Genomic DNA, 17,877 nt, shown 5'->3' with positions numbered 1-17,877 from the left:
CTCTTGCTAGGGTTCGTGTTAGCAACGTCATCAGGTTTGAGCCCCGTGAGCTCACCTACAAAAGTTAGGGTTACGCTGATATAGCCTCTCAAGGCTCTCAGCTTAGGTAGGAAAAAAAAAAAAAAAAGCACTCGCAAGCTCCGTTGTTTTTTACTTTTTAAGTTACCGTCGTCTATGTACATTAGCATTCCCAGGGGCAAAGCTAAAACGCTGCCTACCGCTAAGTACTGTATAAAAGCCTCGTTTTAAGGATATGTGCTTTCGGGAATCACCATAGGTAAGTGGCAAAAAATATCTATGGAAATGCACTGTGGATGAACGCATTGATTCTAGGTGGTGTTATAAAATAGAGAACAAAACTACCTGCTCACAAATTTTCACACATCGCAACTGTTCAGATACCATGTTTTTTGTTAACTTCAAAACACTAAATTTAAACTATTTCAAACAAAAACTATACATACATAATCACTAATTATGGACCCTTTCCTGGCTGAGCCTTTGCTCGCTCACCTGTCCTGGTGAAACTGGAAGGGCCTCCGGGCCACCAGTAATCCTTCAATCATAAAAAAGAAAACTAAGTACATGATATTATGAGTTATAGCCATAGACGATACACTTAATATTTAATATGTTAGCCCTTGAATATATTTGTCTATGCGCAGCTTCCTTTCTTTGGGTTGTAACGTCAAATGATTAAAAAAAACTTGTTTTATTTTAATTTTTTCAAACATATTAATGGAAACTATGTAGTACTTAATTGATTCTACTCGAAAATATCTGTTAGGCTCTTGATGCGCAAGTTTAGTCATAAATTAGCGTAAAATATTTTTAGGTTAGGCTTGTAGTCGTTACGGAAAAAAACTGAAGACAATTAAGCTCTTTAAATGCTGAATGGTTTTTAAAAATGGATTTTGTGAAAAGAGAAGAACATAATGCCGAAGAAGAGAATTACAAAATGTACATGGACAGTGTAAGTTTTAAAACAGTCTGTTTTTATCTACAATTTCGTAACTGTTCAGAGTTGTATTTTTTTTTCTTTTTATACTTGTCTTTTGCCGTTTCGAGATATATCTGTATTTTTACAGATCAGGAATTGAGTAGTTCTGCAATTGACCTATTATCGCATAAGTACTGTGCGTAATAAATAATTTTTTAAAACCATTTTTTTTTTTATTATGATTTTTTTCCATCAAACTATATGAACTTCGAAGCATGCATTATTGTTACCTCTACAGCTGTCCAATGGTTTCTACCTTCTTTAGATTTAGAATAAAACTAAATTGTCTTGAAATGAGAGCTTGCGGTAAATGTGCATATATTCATTGTTGTCCAACAGGTGTGAAATGTAATCAACATAAAAATACCATAACATAGAATATAGAAATTTATTATAGAATATATAAATATATTGGAAACTTTTTCATTGAGTATAAATGGTTTGTGTGCGTTTTGTGAACTCATGACACATTACAATTGAGATTAAATAGACATGTGAACTCTCTGGGCTGTGGTAACAACCATTAATTGAGTCTATTTGCTAATACAGTCTGAAAAAAAAACTGGTAATTTTTTTGTAGTTGAACAAAAACTTTGTTTTGTTGAGTGCAATCTGCATTAAAACAAATGAAGTCAGTGTATTTATTCGCCTGAGCAACTGAAAAAAGAATATAATTTGATGAGACATCTTGTTTTAAATGTTTAGTCCTAAACATGTTTATATTCATTTCACTATGTAGACGGGAACTCGAAATATGTACAGCAATGTAACTATCTTTAATATGCCATTTTTTCCATGAAATGTCCCGAAATCATATTATTAGTGCAAAGAGTAGTGTTTATTAAAAAGTAGAAATATTATTTTTAACAAAAACTAAATATACAACAAAATTCCATTTTTTTCGATCAAACCAAACAATGTAAGCTTAAAACAGTTGCTCAAGTATATAGGTATCTTATTAAGTATTGTACTTCTTATAAGTGCTATTTAATAGATTTGAATGTATATTAGTCTGTCTTTGACTGTGTGCTGTAGCACTATTAAGTGTTATGAGCTTGTCCACCCATCTTAGTAATAAAAAAATTTTTGGGATTAGATAATTTATTTAAAAACAATTTAAGATGAAAAGAAAAATCCTGTACATCATTTTTCAGCTTCAGAAACATCAGCTGGAAAGTGAATACCACACCCAAATTTCCATGGAGCAGTTGCATCAAGCTATGCAGTCCTCTCTGAACAACTCCGGTATAGTCCACAACTTCCAATTGCCACTCTCCCCAAGGCAGATGTCCACTCTCATGCTAAAAACAAACCATTTAAGTAGAAGTTTGAACTTTAATGAGACAACACACCCTCAAAGGGACGAAATAGATTTACATCAAAACTTACGTCACGAGGAGGCCTTAAGGAATCTAGATGTTACATTATTTAGAAATGAGTTAGAGCTTCAGAATAACCTGTCTCAAGCTCTAGTACAGAATTTGAGCGAGCAGGATCTACGTAACTTAGACTTGAGTCGAATAAATGAAGTGCAACTACAAAATTTGAGAACAGACATTCCATTGCATCATGAAAGTAATGTTAGTCAGGGTGGCAGACAGTTGGATCAGGAGTTAATGCAGGCGGAATCCAGACGCATTCCGGTCCAGGACAATCAAATAATAGATCACAATCTTACTCAAAGATTGACTCAGAATATGGAAAGGCTGGACCAGAGTATAGCTCAGCGATTAGGCCAAACAATTGATTTGAATTTGGCCCAACGCTTAGGGCAAAGTATTGAGAGATTAGACCAAAACATAGTACATAGATTGGGACAAAATTTGGATAGGATTGACCAGAGTGTTCTACAGAGGCTGGGGCAGACCGTAGATCAAAGACTGGTGGGTCAGGATGCTGGTCAACAAAGGTTGGAAAATGAACACATAATACCGATGCAGTTCCACATTAAATCCGAACAAGAAGATGACAGTTACTTTTATGAAAATCCAAGTCAATCTTTGGATAGTGTTAACGGATTAAGCGGTAAGTGATTCCAATAATGAAATATTAATGAGTTTCCAGTATTAGTAAATGTTGTATGTAGTTGTGTATATGTGCCAAGCTGACCTCATGCTTCAAAGAGGGTAGCGTTCACATTGTGGAGTCTATATGTTATTATTATATTTTAAGACCTTCAATATTTGCCTATCATCAGGTCCAATATATACTAACTTGGTGACATTCGGTAGAGGGAATAGTGAACGCGCGACAGGAGCATCCAACGCGCGTATATCGGCGAAGACTCATTAGTATTCATTTCGTTTAGCATCAAAATTATAAATTTCTCGCTATTTTTAGGTTAACATATTATGTTTTTGATAACAAAGATGAGGTGATTGCAAAATTAATTTAAGTCTTCTCTGACCACTGAATGAATATAGAACCGGAAACTCTCTTCACTCTCGCATCACTTATATTTGACATAAAAGCCTTTATATAATTAGCGTCAGAACACTACTCCGACATAGCGGCGCGACACGAAAACTTTTATCGTGGCCGTCGCTAATTACTTATCCAATTGCAATGGGGCAACGCACAGCTGCCGTCGTCTGAAACATGTCTTGTCGGATTCACTAGGGCAAAAACGCACCAAGAGGTTGCGACATGATTTGAGGAGTACGTCGTAATCGAAGAGTCCGACGAGCGAACTAGTCCATAGACACAGCCCACTGAGCTTCTCGCTGGATCTTCTCAGTGAGTCGCGATTTCGATCCGGTGATAGATTCCGCGAAGCACTGCCATTGCTAGGGTTGGTGTTAGCAAATTCTCTCAGGTTGAGCTCGTGCACTCACCTACCCGCTCAGGGCGTAGCTGGAATAGCCTCTTACGCCACCAGCGGATAGGTGAGGAAAAAAAAGAAAAAAGATTGACAGACAGACAAAAAGCAAATTTAAACATTATTCATGCTCTGACATGACCCTGAAAATATACTTTTAGATCGAAATCGCAGACAAGACTAAAAAAAATGAATAAATAATTAAGTTGAATGCTTTTTTTAACACTTTTCTGTCTGTCTCACTTTTGTGTCTCTTGGCTTGTTTGTATATATATTCACGAGTACGGACGGAATCTCGCGAATAAGATTTTTTCGGCCACTTTTATCCGAACCCCTTCCACAGCCCCGAGCAGTTGTAGCCAGCCACATAAAGAGTAGTTTCTAGTAGTATCTAGTTGAAATTGCATTTTTTTTAAACTTGGGGTGATTATGCTAGATTCAGCGAACGTGTAGGCGAGCTCACAGGGCTCAGCCTGGTGAATTTGCTAACACTAGTCCTAGCAAGAGCAGTGCTTCGCTGAATCTACCACCAAATCGGAAACGCGACCCACTGAGAAGATCCGGCGAGAAACTCAGTGGGATGTGTCTGTGGGTTAATTTGCTCACCGAACCCTTCGTCGCATTCGATGTGTTTGACAAGAGCGGTGACCGGTGCTTGAGGTACCTAAAAGCACCGTTAATGGACCGGGAGGATCCGTCATGACGTCTTTAGGGCGACGTCGACTGTTTACCATTCGGTCCACCGGATCGGGTATGGTGATCAGTGCTAGGAATGCCTTAAAGCACCAAAAACACGCCAAAACCCCATGTAACATGATAAAAGGACATACTACTCCGATCCCCTTATAACACAAGAACAAGAATAAGTTGAAATTGCCTTTTCGTTGAGAGGATTTTTAGAGAACAATACAAAAGGTTACCATCAGAGGTACCTGCGGAATCGATCCTTAGTAAGGCTTTTCATTGCCAAACGCTCCTCCCTTGGGGCGCGTTTACTTCAAAATAGGAGTGGGTAATATCGGTTTTGCCGCGTATCGAATCGTATCTATATATCGAGTATCAATATCGGATATTGAATCTATATATTTTCTGAATCTATATATTGATGGATGCTAGTAGATTTTCTCGATTCATGATATTTGAGATTTGAAACGATACGCTGATATAATATCGTAGTAGATATAGATTTAAGTCAACGTTATACGGTTGGTTTTCTGATATCAATTTATAATATGATTTTAAAGTAATAAAAAGAACATGAAAATAAAAATATCAAAAAAACTTTCCTTCATGCTTTTATCAGGCTTAGGACTGGCTACATTATTTTCAGTTTTTAGTATTTTGTCTTAATTTAAAATTACAAAATATACCAAAAGAGTGTAGATTTCAAAAGTTTAATACAAACACAAGAAATAAACTCAATTATTTGGATTCAACTAAAAATAGAAAAATGTGTACTTTAAAAATCAAACACAAAAAACTTTTAAGTATTTATAAACACTTGTCCAAAAATTGTAGTTCAAGGTCAAAGCGCGTGAAATTAAATTCAACGATGCAAATAGGCTATACTGCATTCAAGTTAGGGTCGAAAATTTAAACTTCTTTCCTAAATTGTATCCTGCTGATACGCTAAGAATAATCTACAGACATATGGACTTAAATATAAGATTGACAATTGTATGGATAATGCCTGTTTCTGTTTCATTCATCACATGATATCCCTATCGTGCGCTCACTCACTCTGGCCGATTCGATACGAACCAAACGAATATTGCTGATATTCACGAATCGGTACGATATGCCGATGCGCATCACATCGAGTAATATCGTGTATCGGCTGATATCGTTATATAGATTTCGATTCATGAATCGGTACGATATGCCGATGCGCATCACATCGAGTAATATCGTGTATCGGCTGATATCGTTATATAGATTTCGATTCATGAATCGGTACGATATGCCGATGCGCATCACATCGAGTAATATCGTGTATCGGCTGATATCGTTATATAGATTTCGATTCACGAATCGGTACGATATGCCAATGCGCATCACATCGAGCAATATCGTGTATCGGCCGATATCGATTCGATCCAGATTTCGTGCGGGGTGATATCGGATTCAACGATATTGCTGCGATATATAGATATTGAATCTAGATACGATTTATATCGCCCACTCCTACTTCAAAAGTCCTATTAACCAACTTTTGATTAATATTTGCTGGAAACGATGTGTGGACGACCTGATGGTGTCCATATTGTCACCAGGGCCCCGAGATAACGCGAACCCTTTCGCCAATGTCACGAACTGACGCCCTGTGACATAAACGGATAAAGCCGACTGGCGACAATTAGGTTTTAACTTTCTCGAGTCTCGCTGATCATATTATTTAATGCCTCAACTCGAGAGATGATTCTCGCACACGACTTTGTTTAGTGCGGAAATTCGATGCGCTCTTTCTTTGATGATTGATATATTGTTTATGTTTTTGATATCTGTTCTTATCGTTCGCTTATGTCGTTTGTAATTAAATCATGTCGTGAGTGATATTTACCTTTCTAGTGCAAAGGGTTAATATTTGCACAGGGAATATATTATAACGCTCAATCAACAACAGATAAGTTTGCTTTTTGTTAGGCGTCCATTGTAAGACGCGGCGAGACTTGGGTGTCGGCAGGGGACCACTGAATTTTTATGATTCCCCGCAACTAATCTGTCGGACATTTGTCCGCACCATCTCCATGTCTGGTCCATCATATTTAGTGCGAGACAAGATTGGATATAAAATGTTTTAGATTTAATTTTATCTCGGTGTTGACTTATAAAAGCTGTCTGACCTTTTCGAAGAGAGATACGTCGGAAGGTCAGTGGATAACTCGTTTCTAAGTTCACTTGTATACACGGCTTTCTAGATACTATTAATATTATATGCCAATTTTTTTTAAACACTAAACGCGCCCCATGTTTTCGTTCGAGTTAAAAAAAACGAAATACATCTTTTACTTACAGTCCGCGCAGGTAGGTACCACCGCCATGCCTATTTCTGCCATGAAGCAGTAATGCGTTTTGGTCTGAAGGGTAGGGCAGCCGTAACTATACTGAGATCTTCGAACTTATATCTCAAGGGGGGTGGCGCATTTACGTTGTAGATGTCTATGGGCTTCAGTAACCACTTAACACCAGGTGGGCTGTGAGCTCGTCCACCCAACTAAGCAATAAAAAAAAACTGATAATTAAAAAACGTAATGGAGCGAAATGAGATGAAGTTGATTTATTTTAGACTAATCAAATGGGGACGAAATTAAATGAAACGATTAGATGAGATAAAAAAAAGGCGGTTATTTACGATAAATGTACTCTAAATGTACTATCTTTTAACTTTGATTACTTGTAATAAACACAACTATATACTAAGCCAAGCAGTCTAGCTCTATCAAAAGACGGTAGACTTCGTCGATATTCTAAATTGCTATCACATGTGCATCTATAGCAATAAAATATTTTTTAAATTTATTTTTTCCGATAGACGATTATTTTCTAAATTGTTCAAAATGTTTTTTGTTTTTTAATTAGAAAGAGAGACATTTAGATATTGAATCTACTGAGTCATTATTTACCTAAAAAGGAAGCAGGAATTAAAGAAAACCAATTTAGAGTAAAACCTTTTATTTACAATCAAATATTTCTTGAAGTAAATACTCAAATTGTATTCCACCTCCACTAATACATGCTCTACGTGATCTTAAAAATGATCTCAGTATATATTTAAAATAAATTTGTCGATTGGTATTTTAAACCAAAAAAATCTTAGAATCAATAGAACTAGTTGAAACTATATGGAATTTTACTCATATTGACGGTACTGTACAACCGTTGTAAGCTATTTGAAGGATACTAAGGCAGGCCGCGATTAGGCTTCCGTGTCAGGAATTCTACGTTAAAGGCGCCCGTAACAAACACAATCCCTAGAAAATGTTCGGCATAGCTAACACGGGTAGCTTAGGAGTATGCACAGGAAGAACAAGCATGGGTATTTGGGTATAATTTGCTTTTTCTTTCCTTACTGGAGAATCTATAGACGTCTCAACGCGATGCCGCTAACTTTTTTCCCTACCTATCCTAATATCCTTGAGAGGCTATTTCAGCTTTACCCTAACGTGTAGGTGAGCTCTCAGGGCTCAAACCGGAGGTGTTGCCAACACTGGCCCTAGAAAGAGCGGTGCTTTGTAGAATCTACCACGGAGACGCGATCCACTGAGAAGATCCGGCGAGAAACTCAGTGGGCTGTGTCTATGGGTTAGCCGCCAACATTGAGACACCGGCCAAAGTTATACGTGTATTTTAAGATGGCTATGATGCTCCGCAAACTGGTACACCCTTTGATTCTCGGCCGTAACAGGCGAGATGCTGTTACACGTCCGTGCGGGCTCCAATACGTACTGCAATCTGAACGAGCGCAGTACATAGCTCAAAAACCACTGTCAGTCACGCACCGTTTCCTTAGTCGCCTCTAGTGACTGCCACGAGAGGAGACGGGCTGGTGCTCACCCGCATTACAAAATAATCTTATAATTACAGGTCAGATATCACAAGAAAGCACACAACAACCGACACAAACTAGTTCACAGGCTGACTTACAAATTTATCAGACTTATAATCACGTAGCTTTGAATTCGATCGACTTATATACGAGGCCCCAGAATTACATGTCGTTTTTCAAAGACAACCCGCAGAACTTGGTCGTCCGACAGTTCGAGGCGATATCGTATGCGGATCGGCAAGATGGCGGCCCCAAGAGACGGCAAGATGGCGCCGAAAATACCGCGAAACAACAGCCGAAAGAGAACATGAAGCCGACCGACGAAAACAAAATGTACTACGACTATCAGATCGATTATAAAACTGAGAGCGTTAAACTGAATGAAGATTTAACTTTAAACATCAAAGGAGAGTACGTCTGTTATAAGTGCAACGACATATTTCCATCGAAGCGAGGCCTGAAACAACACTCGAAGAGTTGTCTAGACGAAGGAGAAAAGGACCGGGCTGGTAAGTTCGGGTGCACCCAGTGCTCCTACCGCTGCCAGTCGCCGGCGATCCTGAAGATCCACGAGCGCGTCCACTCCGGGGAGAAGCCGTTCTCGTGCACGTTTTGCGATTACAAGTCCGGCCAGAAGAACAACGTCGCCAAGCACATCCTTGTTCACATGAAGGAGAAGCCTTTCCGGTGCCAGTACTGCAACTACAGGTGCGCCCAGAAGAACAACCTGGTTGTCCACGAGCGCACGCACACCGGCTTCAAACCGTTCGCCTGCTCGTACTGCGCCTACCGGACCGTCCAGAAGCCGAACCTGGTCAAGCACATGTACCTGCACACGAACCAGAAGCCATTCAGCTGCGACCAGTGCAACTACCGGTGCGTCCAGAAAACGAACCTGACGAAGCACAAGCTGCGGCATCTGAACGAGAAGAGCGGCGAGAAGCTGGACGTCAGGAACGTGAAGCCGTACCGGCCGCGGCAGAAGAGCGTCAAGTGCCACATGTGCGCGTACCGATGCGTGCAGAAGTCGAGTATGGAGAAGCACATGAAGTTCGAGCACGGCGCGAGCTTCGAGCAGGAGGGCGGATCGAATGACGCCATACAGAACCTGAGCGTGAAGAAGGATGATTACTACGCCGACAAGAGCATGGAGGCGTTGCCGGTCCCCGCGGTGCCCTCATAGCGCCCCCCGAACGAACAATTAAACTATAAGATTTATTTTTCTCTAGTGATTAAAAAAAATGTGGCGAAATAAAGAATATTAACGAATCAACCGTCTCTGTCTGTTAGTTTTTTCGGTTAGCGTTCGTAAAGCAAAATGTCTACAGTTTCCTAAAGTTTGGTTTGTCATTTTCGTCGCGGTGACTTGATGTCTCGTATCGCATGCCTAGCGGCTTCCTCAAGGGTCAGTTGCATCTTGGAGACGGTCTGCCCTCGACCATAGTTCGGCGTGGTGGAACGACGTCGACGCAGTTAAGGAGACGTTACGTCGACGCGAGCGAAGGTGAGGCCGTGAGGCGATTTTGAATAATCGACACTTAAAGTAAGAGCGAAGTAATCAAATGTGATTTATTTTGTATGAACATAACAATCTAGAAAAAAAAAAATACGAATGTAAAAAATTTATTCGCGGTCAAAGGTTTTGTCTCTAATACGTTCACGGAGAGCTGTGTGCTTAGTGTGGGTTTTTTAACGTTCTCGATAGCGTAAAAGTTAACTCATTTTTATATGCATTGTTATAACAGCGCCCCTAGCGGCAAAACTGGGAAAACGTTCCAACTCTATACAATTTGAGTTATCTTTTACGCTATCGTTATATAATTTTTTAATTTTATTTTTTATTTTTTTAATTGGATTGACTATAAAAGCGTATTTTGTTAGTTTTTTAAACATATTTATTTTTCAATTTTTTGTTGAATTTCAATATTTTTTTTAAATATTGAATTGTTATCGATCCTTAACAAATATATCAAATTTCGAGTTAATCCGACGTTTTGAAGGGGGTCAAAATCATGTTCAAAGATTCCGTTACAAACATACATACGTCTGAAAATAATAAAATCGTATTAAAAACTCGCACTAAGTACAATGCTCATATTTTTATACAACTAAATTCGGACACAAACGATGCTTTATGTGAGTCGTCTATTATCAAAGGTGGCAATCTGTGCATTTGGACAAAAAAATGTTATTGATATGTCAATACAGATTGATTTGAATATAATCGTCTCCTTCAAAGAATACGGTTCAAAACCTGCATTAAATAATGGTTAATACTTAACCTGTTATTTATCTAAGATGTCGTTCAGAAGAGTTTTGTGACTGCCAATGGAATACAAAGTCAATAATTCGTTTTTCTGATTTACCAATAATTGTCCAAAAGTCACATTGCCGGCTTTGATACTAGTCGACTCATGTATGTCTGCGTGTACTCGTTCTTAAGTCGTATGTGTGTTCCGATGGTAGCAACACGGGCAAATCTAAGCTGGGGACTGAATTAATTTGAAACTACAAATCGATGCCTCCAATGAATACTACTCTAACTCAAAATTCGTAGGTTTGCAGGAGGAGAGTTTAAACGAAAAAAGTTGATAAATATATCTGCAATAATAAAGATTTTATGGTTTTTTCTTGTGTAACTAGCTGATTTACTCTTGCTTCGAACCCCATTAATAATGAATCTGTAATACTTTTAAAATAGTGAAGCGGTTTGCGTGAAAAACGAAAATTTCAAAATTTTGAAAGTTCCTGTGAAAGTTTACTTTGCAAACTGCGGTGTGAAGGCGCGTTTCTTTCGTCGCGAAAAGATCATATCGAGGGGTCAAAGATTATTTGGTTCAAGCGACATTTCGCAACTTTACAAGAGGGCCACCTAAAGTTTAAAATTTGGTAACAACATCATAAGAAAAAAAAACTTCTTCAGATAATTTGAATGAGGTAAACTTTAAGTTCAATTAAAATCTAACTGTTGATGCTGATAGGTACCACCACCCCGCTTATTTCTGCCGTGAAGCAGTAATGCGTTTCGGTTTGAAGGGCGGGACAGCCGTTGTAACTATACTGAGACCTTGGAACTTATATCTCAAGGTGGGTGACGTATTTACGTTGTAGATGTCGATGGGCTCCTGTAATCACTTAACACCAGGTCGGCTGTGAGGTCGTCCACCAATCTAAGCAATAAATAAATAAAAACGCACCTTTAATTACAAAGATAAATGTCGCTTAAACCAAATAACCTTTAACCTCTAGCTAAGTATGTATATTAATTTCAAAAATGATATTCAATAATCACGGCTCAAGTCGATATTATTTGTAAAATGTAATTTTGAAACGATTCCGTGATTAATTTTACTTTATGTATTTTATTTTTTTCTAATGAGATTCGAATTTTGCTCGTTAAAATAATAATGAAAAACTAAATAAATGTCTAATAAATATCAACACTTTCCCGCCTTACTATGAAAAAAAAAAACAATTTCCAAATGTCACAATTTTGAGATTTTTTGCAAAACAAAAACTAAGGCGTCAACATTATTATTTTAACATGTCACCGGTGAATGTTGTGATACTTATAATTAAGTTAATTGTAAGTAAATAAATAAAATAAGCTCTCATTTGTTCCTCTAAAAAAACGAAAAAAATATTTTAGCAATATGGCGCTTGTACAACTAAAAAAAAACAGAATACTCGTAGGCATTCAAAAGTTTCGTAAAGTGAACTCCGAACTTCGTCGCTACTTTTAAAATTTTACATCTCAAATACAAAGTTATAAGATAAAAATAGAACAATTCCATAAAATATTTGCAACAATAATTGTACACTGACAAAAAAAAAGTCTTTTTTTCGCGTCATGTTTAAAACCGAATGACAAGCCAGAATACAGTGTCCGATGCATTAATAAAACTTGAAATACTATTTTTGCGTATAATTTAAATAAATATACGATGAAATTCAACATAAGCAAATTAAAATTTATAATTATGTGCACCAGCATTAAATATTAATATAGCAACCGGACTCACTTTTGCATTTTTAAACTTAAAATGTCTCTTTCTTCACCGGAGAAGCTTTGCTTAACCTCTACGTGAAATCGAGAGCGGCATATATGAAATAATGAACAATTTGAATCATCCAATGTTACAATCAATAAAAATAAAACATATTTTAAATAAAACATCAGTTACTTATCCCTTTAAATTACGCATTGAATCTTAAAGAAATACCAAATTTACTAATAAAATTCACATGAAAAAACTGTTCACTTTCCCGCCAAAAACGTTAAAGTGAAATCGTCTAAACACTAAACATTGTACAAGCGGCCATGTTATATTTTTATGAATTTGAAATAGAATTAAGGGCTGTGACTGTTTTGTGCGTTACCAACAATTGTGTACTTCGTGTAATCTAATAAATTCATCACAATTTTTCAAGTGTATGTATTTAATTTGGGATTTTTTTAGCCTGATGATTTTTCTAAATCTTTTTATTTTTTACTGTCGATTAAATGCTTACCAAAGTGTATTTCTCTTTTATTCTTTTTATCGTTAATATGTAAAGTTGTTTTGAAGAAGACTGAATATAATAGCCGCTGTATCCTAAGACGCATAGCGGAGTAGTTTATAAAGTAGCATATCCTAGAAATATTGATTTTGTACGGGATCACCGATCATTACCATAATGAGGTTAAGTATAACAGGGTAAGAGGTTTTTTTTAAATATCCCAGATAATACAGGTGATTGTAAACCGTTGTAATATTGAAATTAATGAATAGTTTATATAAATGTCCATAGAGAAAAGACCAATGCAACCTTGTTAAAAAATACAAATATATTTTAAAACATTTTAAAAAGGTCATTCATTGTGTTGAATTTAGTGCCATCTAGTAGTGTTCTTCAAATATACTGTTGACCTTTAATAGACTGCATATACGCATCAAAAGATGACGCTAGTATTCCGACTTTAAATAAAAATTGAATTTGGCGCCATCTAGTAGCTTTGGACGCAACTACGCGAAATATACGACTTTTATCGGAATGAAAGGAAAGTTAGAGAATTCCGTACTATTCGACACTAGAGGCCGCTGGTTTGTCGGAGGCTTCGTGTCCCACCAAGAGCATAGTTATTACACATAAATTACCTTGAGTATGGCCACTAAAAACAACGCATTTTAACTACTAGCAATGAATGCGGACCGCACGATGCGAAGTGATAACAGTTGCTAGTCGCAGAACATCAAATATGTCTATTCACAGAGCTAGGGGTAATTTTATTCAACAGTTTAATGAGTCGGGGCTACAAACCCCGTTCAAGCGTAGCTGGAATAGCCTCTCAAGCTACCAGCGAATAGGTAGGGGACAAAAAAGGCTACAAAATTAAATGATCTTTGTAAATATCTTTTTTACAGATGCTTTAAGCGCTATCACATATCCTTCTTCAAACGAGGTTTATCTAGAGTACCTACTTAACGGTAGGCAGCGGCTTGGCTTGTCCCCTGGCATTGCTGAAGTCCATGGGCAACGGTAACCACTCACCACCAGGAATACCGTCTTTACCATAAGGGCACACGGGGCCTGTGCCCAGGGCCCCCATTCTCAGGGGGCCCCGAAGAGAATTTGGTTACCAATTGTAGTCGAGAGCGGTCATTTTCGCAGCTTAAGAGAATAAAAAATGAATTGCGAACAATAAAGTTACAAGAACGGCTGAGTAATTTGTCAATTATGGGCATAGAAAGTGATATCCTTCAAAAAATTGACTTTAAAGATATAATGGAATATTTTGCTCAACAGAAATCCCGAAAGAAACCATTATCGTAATCGTAACCAAGAAGCAAGCAGCATTCTAATATAAATAATATTATTATATCATACTGTATTTGATTACCTATAATAAATGGTCATACTCAGTAAAAAAATGTTATTATAATTCCCTTTTTTTACTTTCCAAAAGGGCCTCAAATTCTTGTGTGCCCAAGGGCCCCAGCCTAGTTTAAGACGTCCCTGACCATCAGGTGGGCCGTGTGCTCGTCTGTCTACAAGAGCAATAAATAAAAAGAATACGTAGTATAAGCACGGATCAGTCATGTGTTCTAGTTTCATAGCTGTTCTGTTTTTTTTATGATTGAAGAATTACTGGTAGCCCGGATGCCTTTCCAGTTTCACCAGGACAGGTCCGTTCTATTGTACAGATGCGACTTAGACCTCTAGTTTCAAGATGGCTTATTTTTGGGAAGGAGGGAAGGCTGGTGGAGGCCTTTCTAACTTCACTAGGACTTTTGACACATTGGCGGCAAACCTTGCGATGTTTTTTTTATATTGCTTAAAGGTGTGGACGAGCTTACAGGCCACCTGTTATTAATTGGTTACCGGAGCCCATAGACATTTACAGCTTTACGTAAACGCCGCCACCCACCTTGAGAGATGTGTTCTAAGTTCTCAGTATAGTTACAACGGCTGCCCCACCCTTCAAACCGAAACGCATTACTGCTTCACGGCAGAATTAGGCAGGGTGGTGGTACCTACCCGTGCGGACTCACAAGAGATCCTACTACCAGTAAAAAAGTGTTTGGCTCCGATGACCACTTACGCTCAAATAACCTTGCCGTCCTATCGCCTCATGAAACACACGATCGGTGCCACCGTAGTCACCGTCACACGTAGACACCACAGCCATACGCAACAATACAGTGTATTTTTTAATTAAAATAATTTTCGTTATTAAAGCCTTTTGTATTTATAAGTATATAACTTTTGGCAAATGTGCACATTTACCGGTAAAAGTGTACATTTCCCAAGAGTGTACATTTACCGTCACATATATAAACGAAGTCATATTACAAAAAGAAAAATGGTACCTACTCAACGTTTTTCAAACTCAAAACTCGGACAGGGAACAAAAAAAAAACGCGTGAAATTCAATTTGCAAATTTTCGAAACATTCAATTAATCGTTCTGACGGAACAGGAAACAGCAAAAATACAAAAAATACAAAATACGTTCGCGCCAATCACTGTTCGCTACCGACCGGCGGTCAATTACCTGCTCCTGTTATAACAGGCGCGCCCGCGGCCACGTCAATCATTCACAAACAAGAACAAATGTATAAACTTACAAATTAATTTCGTTCAATTGTATTGTTGCTTCAATGATTTTGTGGTTCGCGTGAAATTTATAACTCGTTTGTGGAGGCTTTAGAATAAGAAAAACCGAAAAACTTTCAGTTATTACCGCTATAACCTCTCGTTGCCAATGCCATGTCAAACATAGATAATACACTCAAGCACTCAAAAAAATGTTTAGGGGCGTCGGCCACTAGATGGCTTCACTTCGATTAGTTTCTCATTGCTCCTGTAGATGGTAGTACATATTAACTATTCTATATTTTATTCTTAGCGAAGAATTTTGTAAATTTTCAGAAACCACAAATTGATAAAATTTTACCAATTTATCTATAACAATCAAAGACTTGTATGATTTATAATTTTTTTATTTTCTGTGTTTAACATATAAGGTTAAGGGCATTCGTTACATGACGCCGCTAGTTTCCATACAAAAAAAATATTTGTCAAGTATCGCAGTTTCAGGGCTCTGATGTCAAATGTCAATAATATCTGTGGAGTCTACGCAGACAACGTATTTTTAGGGAATTACTCATTTAGGTTTAGACCACCCAGGTTATCTCTAAATCTAATTGGAATTATACAAAATTAAAGATTTATATTCCAATTAGATTTATTTATGTCATTTCTCACACTACTTTGAATGTAGCTGTAGCCATCATACAACACAAGACATTTGACAGATGCCTGAATTTTGCTTACGACATTTTCAAGATAAGCTTTCTTGTATACAAGTTCCGAACAACAACATTCTAACCGTCGGTCTATCGAGCAATATCATCCGCTGGGTGGAAGATCTTCGTTTCGTCGTTATACCCACATTGAATAGCTTCGCAATTGTTCTATGAGAATTAAAATGGGTCACCTAAAACTCATCTTTTATTTTCCAATTAATAAAAATTAATGAAATAAAACCACATAGTGGGATAAGGTGGAGAAAAAGAAGAATGAAATAAAATAAATGAAAATGATTTATTTCAGAAACAAGCAAAATAAATACCTTGTTGGATGAAAAATTATAGATTTCTTGTACAATAATATGTATTTGATAAAATAAAATCCAAATAGTTTAAATACCAAACCTTTTTTTTGTATAGGTACTGCACTTGTGTAATGTATGTTGTTTATCACATGTCCTTCTTCAAACGAGGCTTGTGGAGAGTATTAAGCGGTAGGCAGCGGCTTGGTTCTGCCCCTGGCATTGCTGAAGTCCATGGGCAACGGTAACCACTCACCATCAGGTGGGCCGTATGCTCGTCTGCCTACAAGGGCAATAAAAAAAAAAAAAAAAAAAACTTGTTTTTTTTATACTTTGGACCAAAAAAGACCCGCTTCAAATGTCATTTAAGTGGGTCTCATATTTCATTTGCTTACAATATATTCTTAGCGTCTGCGACAAAGGCTGGTTTATTTACAATAATTAAGCTCATCGCCATTGCTAGTTTAAACAATGGCATGTTGAGGTAATAGATTGGGGGAAAAGTCTTTTCGCATTAAAGTATGTATGAACTTGTAATAAAATCTCTTTGGCTATACTATTTGTATCTGGCTGGTTTTAGTATCATTAAAAAGAAGATAATTCAAATTTCAAATTATGAAAATGTGTGATTTTTATTTATTTTTCGTACTGTCAAGATGAGTGAATGCACAGATCACTGTGTTTCTATGATCTGTGAGTGAATGTAACGATGAAATTTGATACATTTAAAAATTTTACTACAAAAAAGGTAAAAATGCAACGCAAGCCGCGAAAGAAATTTGCGATGTTTATGGACCTAGTGCAGTGTCTGTGAGAGTAGCACAAATTTTGTTTAAGTGTTTTCAATCCGGAAATTTTGATGTCAAAGATGCACATTGCTCTGATCGCCCTATTACGGAAAAATGTATGCCATTTTTGAAAAAGTGGAGCAAGATCGGCATATCAGTACTTATGACGTAGCTGAAGAACGGGGAATTGACCACAAAACAGTTTTGGCGCATTTGAAAAAAACTGGGTACACAAAAAAGCTCGATATTTGGGTACCTCACGAGCTCACTGAAAGAAACCTAATGAACCGTGTACTCATTTGTGATTCTTTATTACGACGTAATGAAACCGAACCATTTTTGAAAAAGCTGATAACTAGCGATGAAAAGTGGATCACGTACGACAAGAACGTGCGAAAAAGGTCGTGGTCACCACGGAATAGATAAATAAGGTTGGAATGGTAATGTAGGCGGGGCAAGCGTGCCACAGTTATGATTCTACAAACATAACTCGACCGATTCTTTCATTCACCGCGTTTAGTGCGCTTCGGACTATTTGGGCGAACAGATCTCCGCTTTTATAATGCCGTGTTGTGCAATTATAACTTGTAAAACAAAAAGTCAGACCTCAAGTATAGAGCGAGGAGGTATA

At 37.4% G+C, this 17,877-nt stretch overlaps 1 protein-coding gene across 1 annotated transcript; it reads left to right on the top strand.

Annotated features, from left to right (window-relative positions):
* The first annotated feature begins 631 nt into the window (after positions 1-631).
* On the top strand, positions 632-9,637 carry LOC114246559 (uncharacterized). Its single transcript, XM_028179135.2, has 3 exons — positions 632-973; positions 2,155-3,025; positions 8,403-9,637. Exons 1-3 carry the CDS (start codon positions 908-910, stop codon positions 9,545-9,547), a joined length of 2,082 nt encoding a protein of 693 aa, XP_028034936.2. The 5' UTR covers positions 632-907; the 3' UTR covers positions 9,548-9,637.
* The last annotated feature ends 8,240 nt before the right edge of the window (positions 9,638-17,877 follow it).

The sequence above is a fragment of the Bombyx mandarina genome, chromosome 23 (assembly GCF_030267445.1).
Source record: "Bombyx mandarina strain Sakado chromosome 23, ASM3026744v2".
Classification (NCBI taxonomy): Eukaryota; Metazoa; Arthropoda; class Insecta; order Lepidoptera; family Bombycidae; genus Bombyx; species Bombyx mandarina.
This window is presented reverse-complemented; position numbering and strand designations above follow the sequence as displayed.

Excerpts from the sequence above, each read along its gene's own strand:
- LOC114246559 (XM_028179135.2), top strand. The coding sequence starts at position 908 with ATGGATTTTGTGAAAAGAGAAGAACATAATGCCGAAGAAGAGAATTAC. Across the intron at positions 974-2,154 it reads ACAAAATGTACATGGACAGT|CTTCAGAAACATCAGCTGGA; the intron begins GTAAGTTTTAAA and ends ATCATTTTTCAG. Across the intron at positions 3,026-8,402 it reads TAGTGTTAACGGATTAAGCG|GTCAGATATCACAAGAAAGC; the intron begins GTAAGTGATTCC and ends TTATAATTACAG.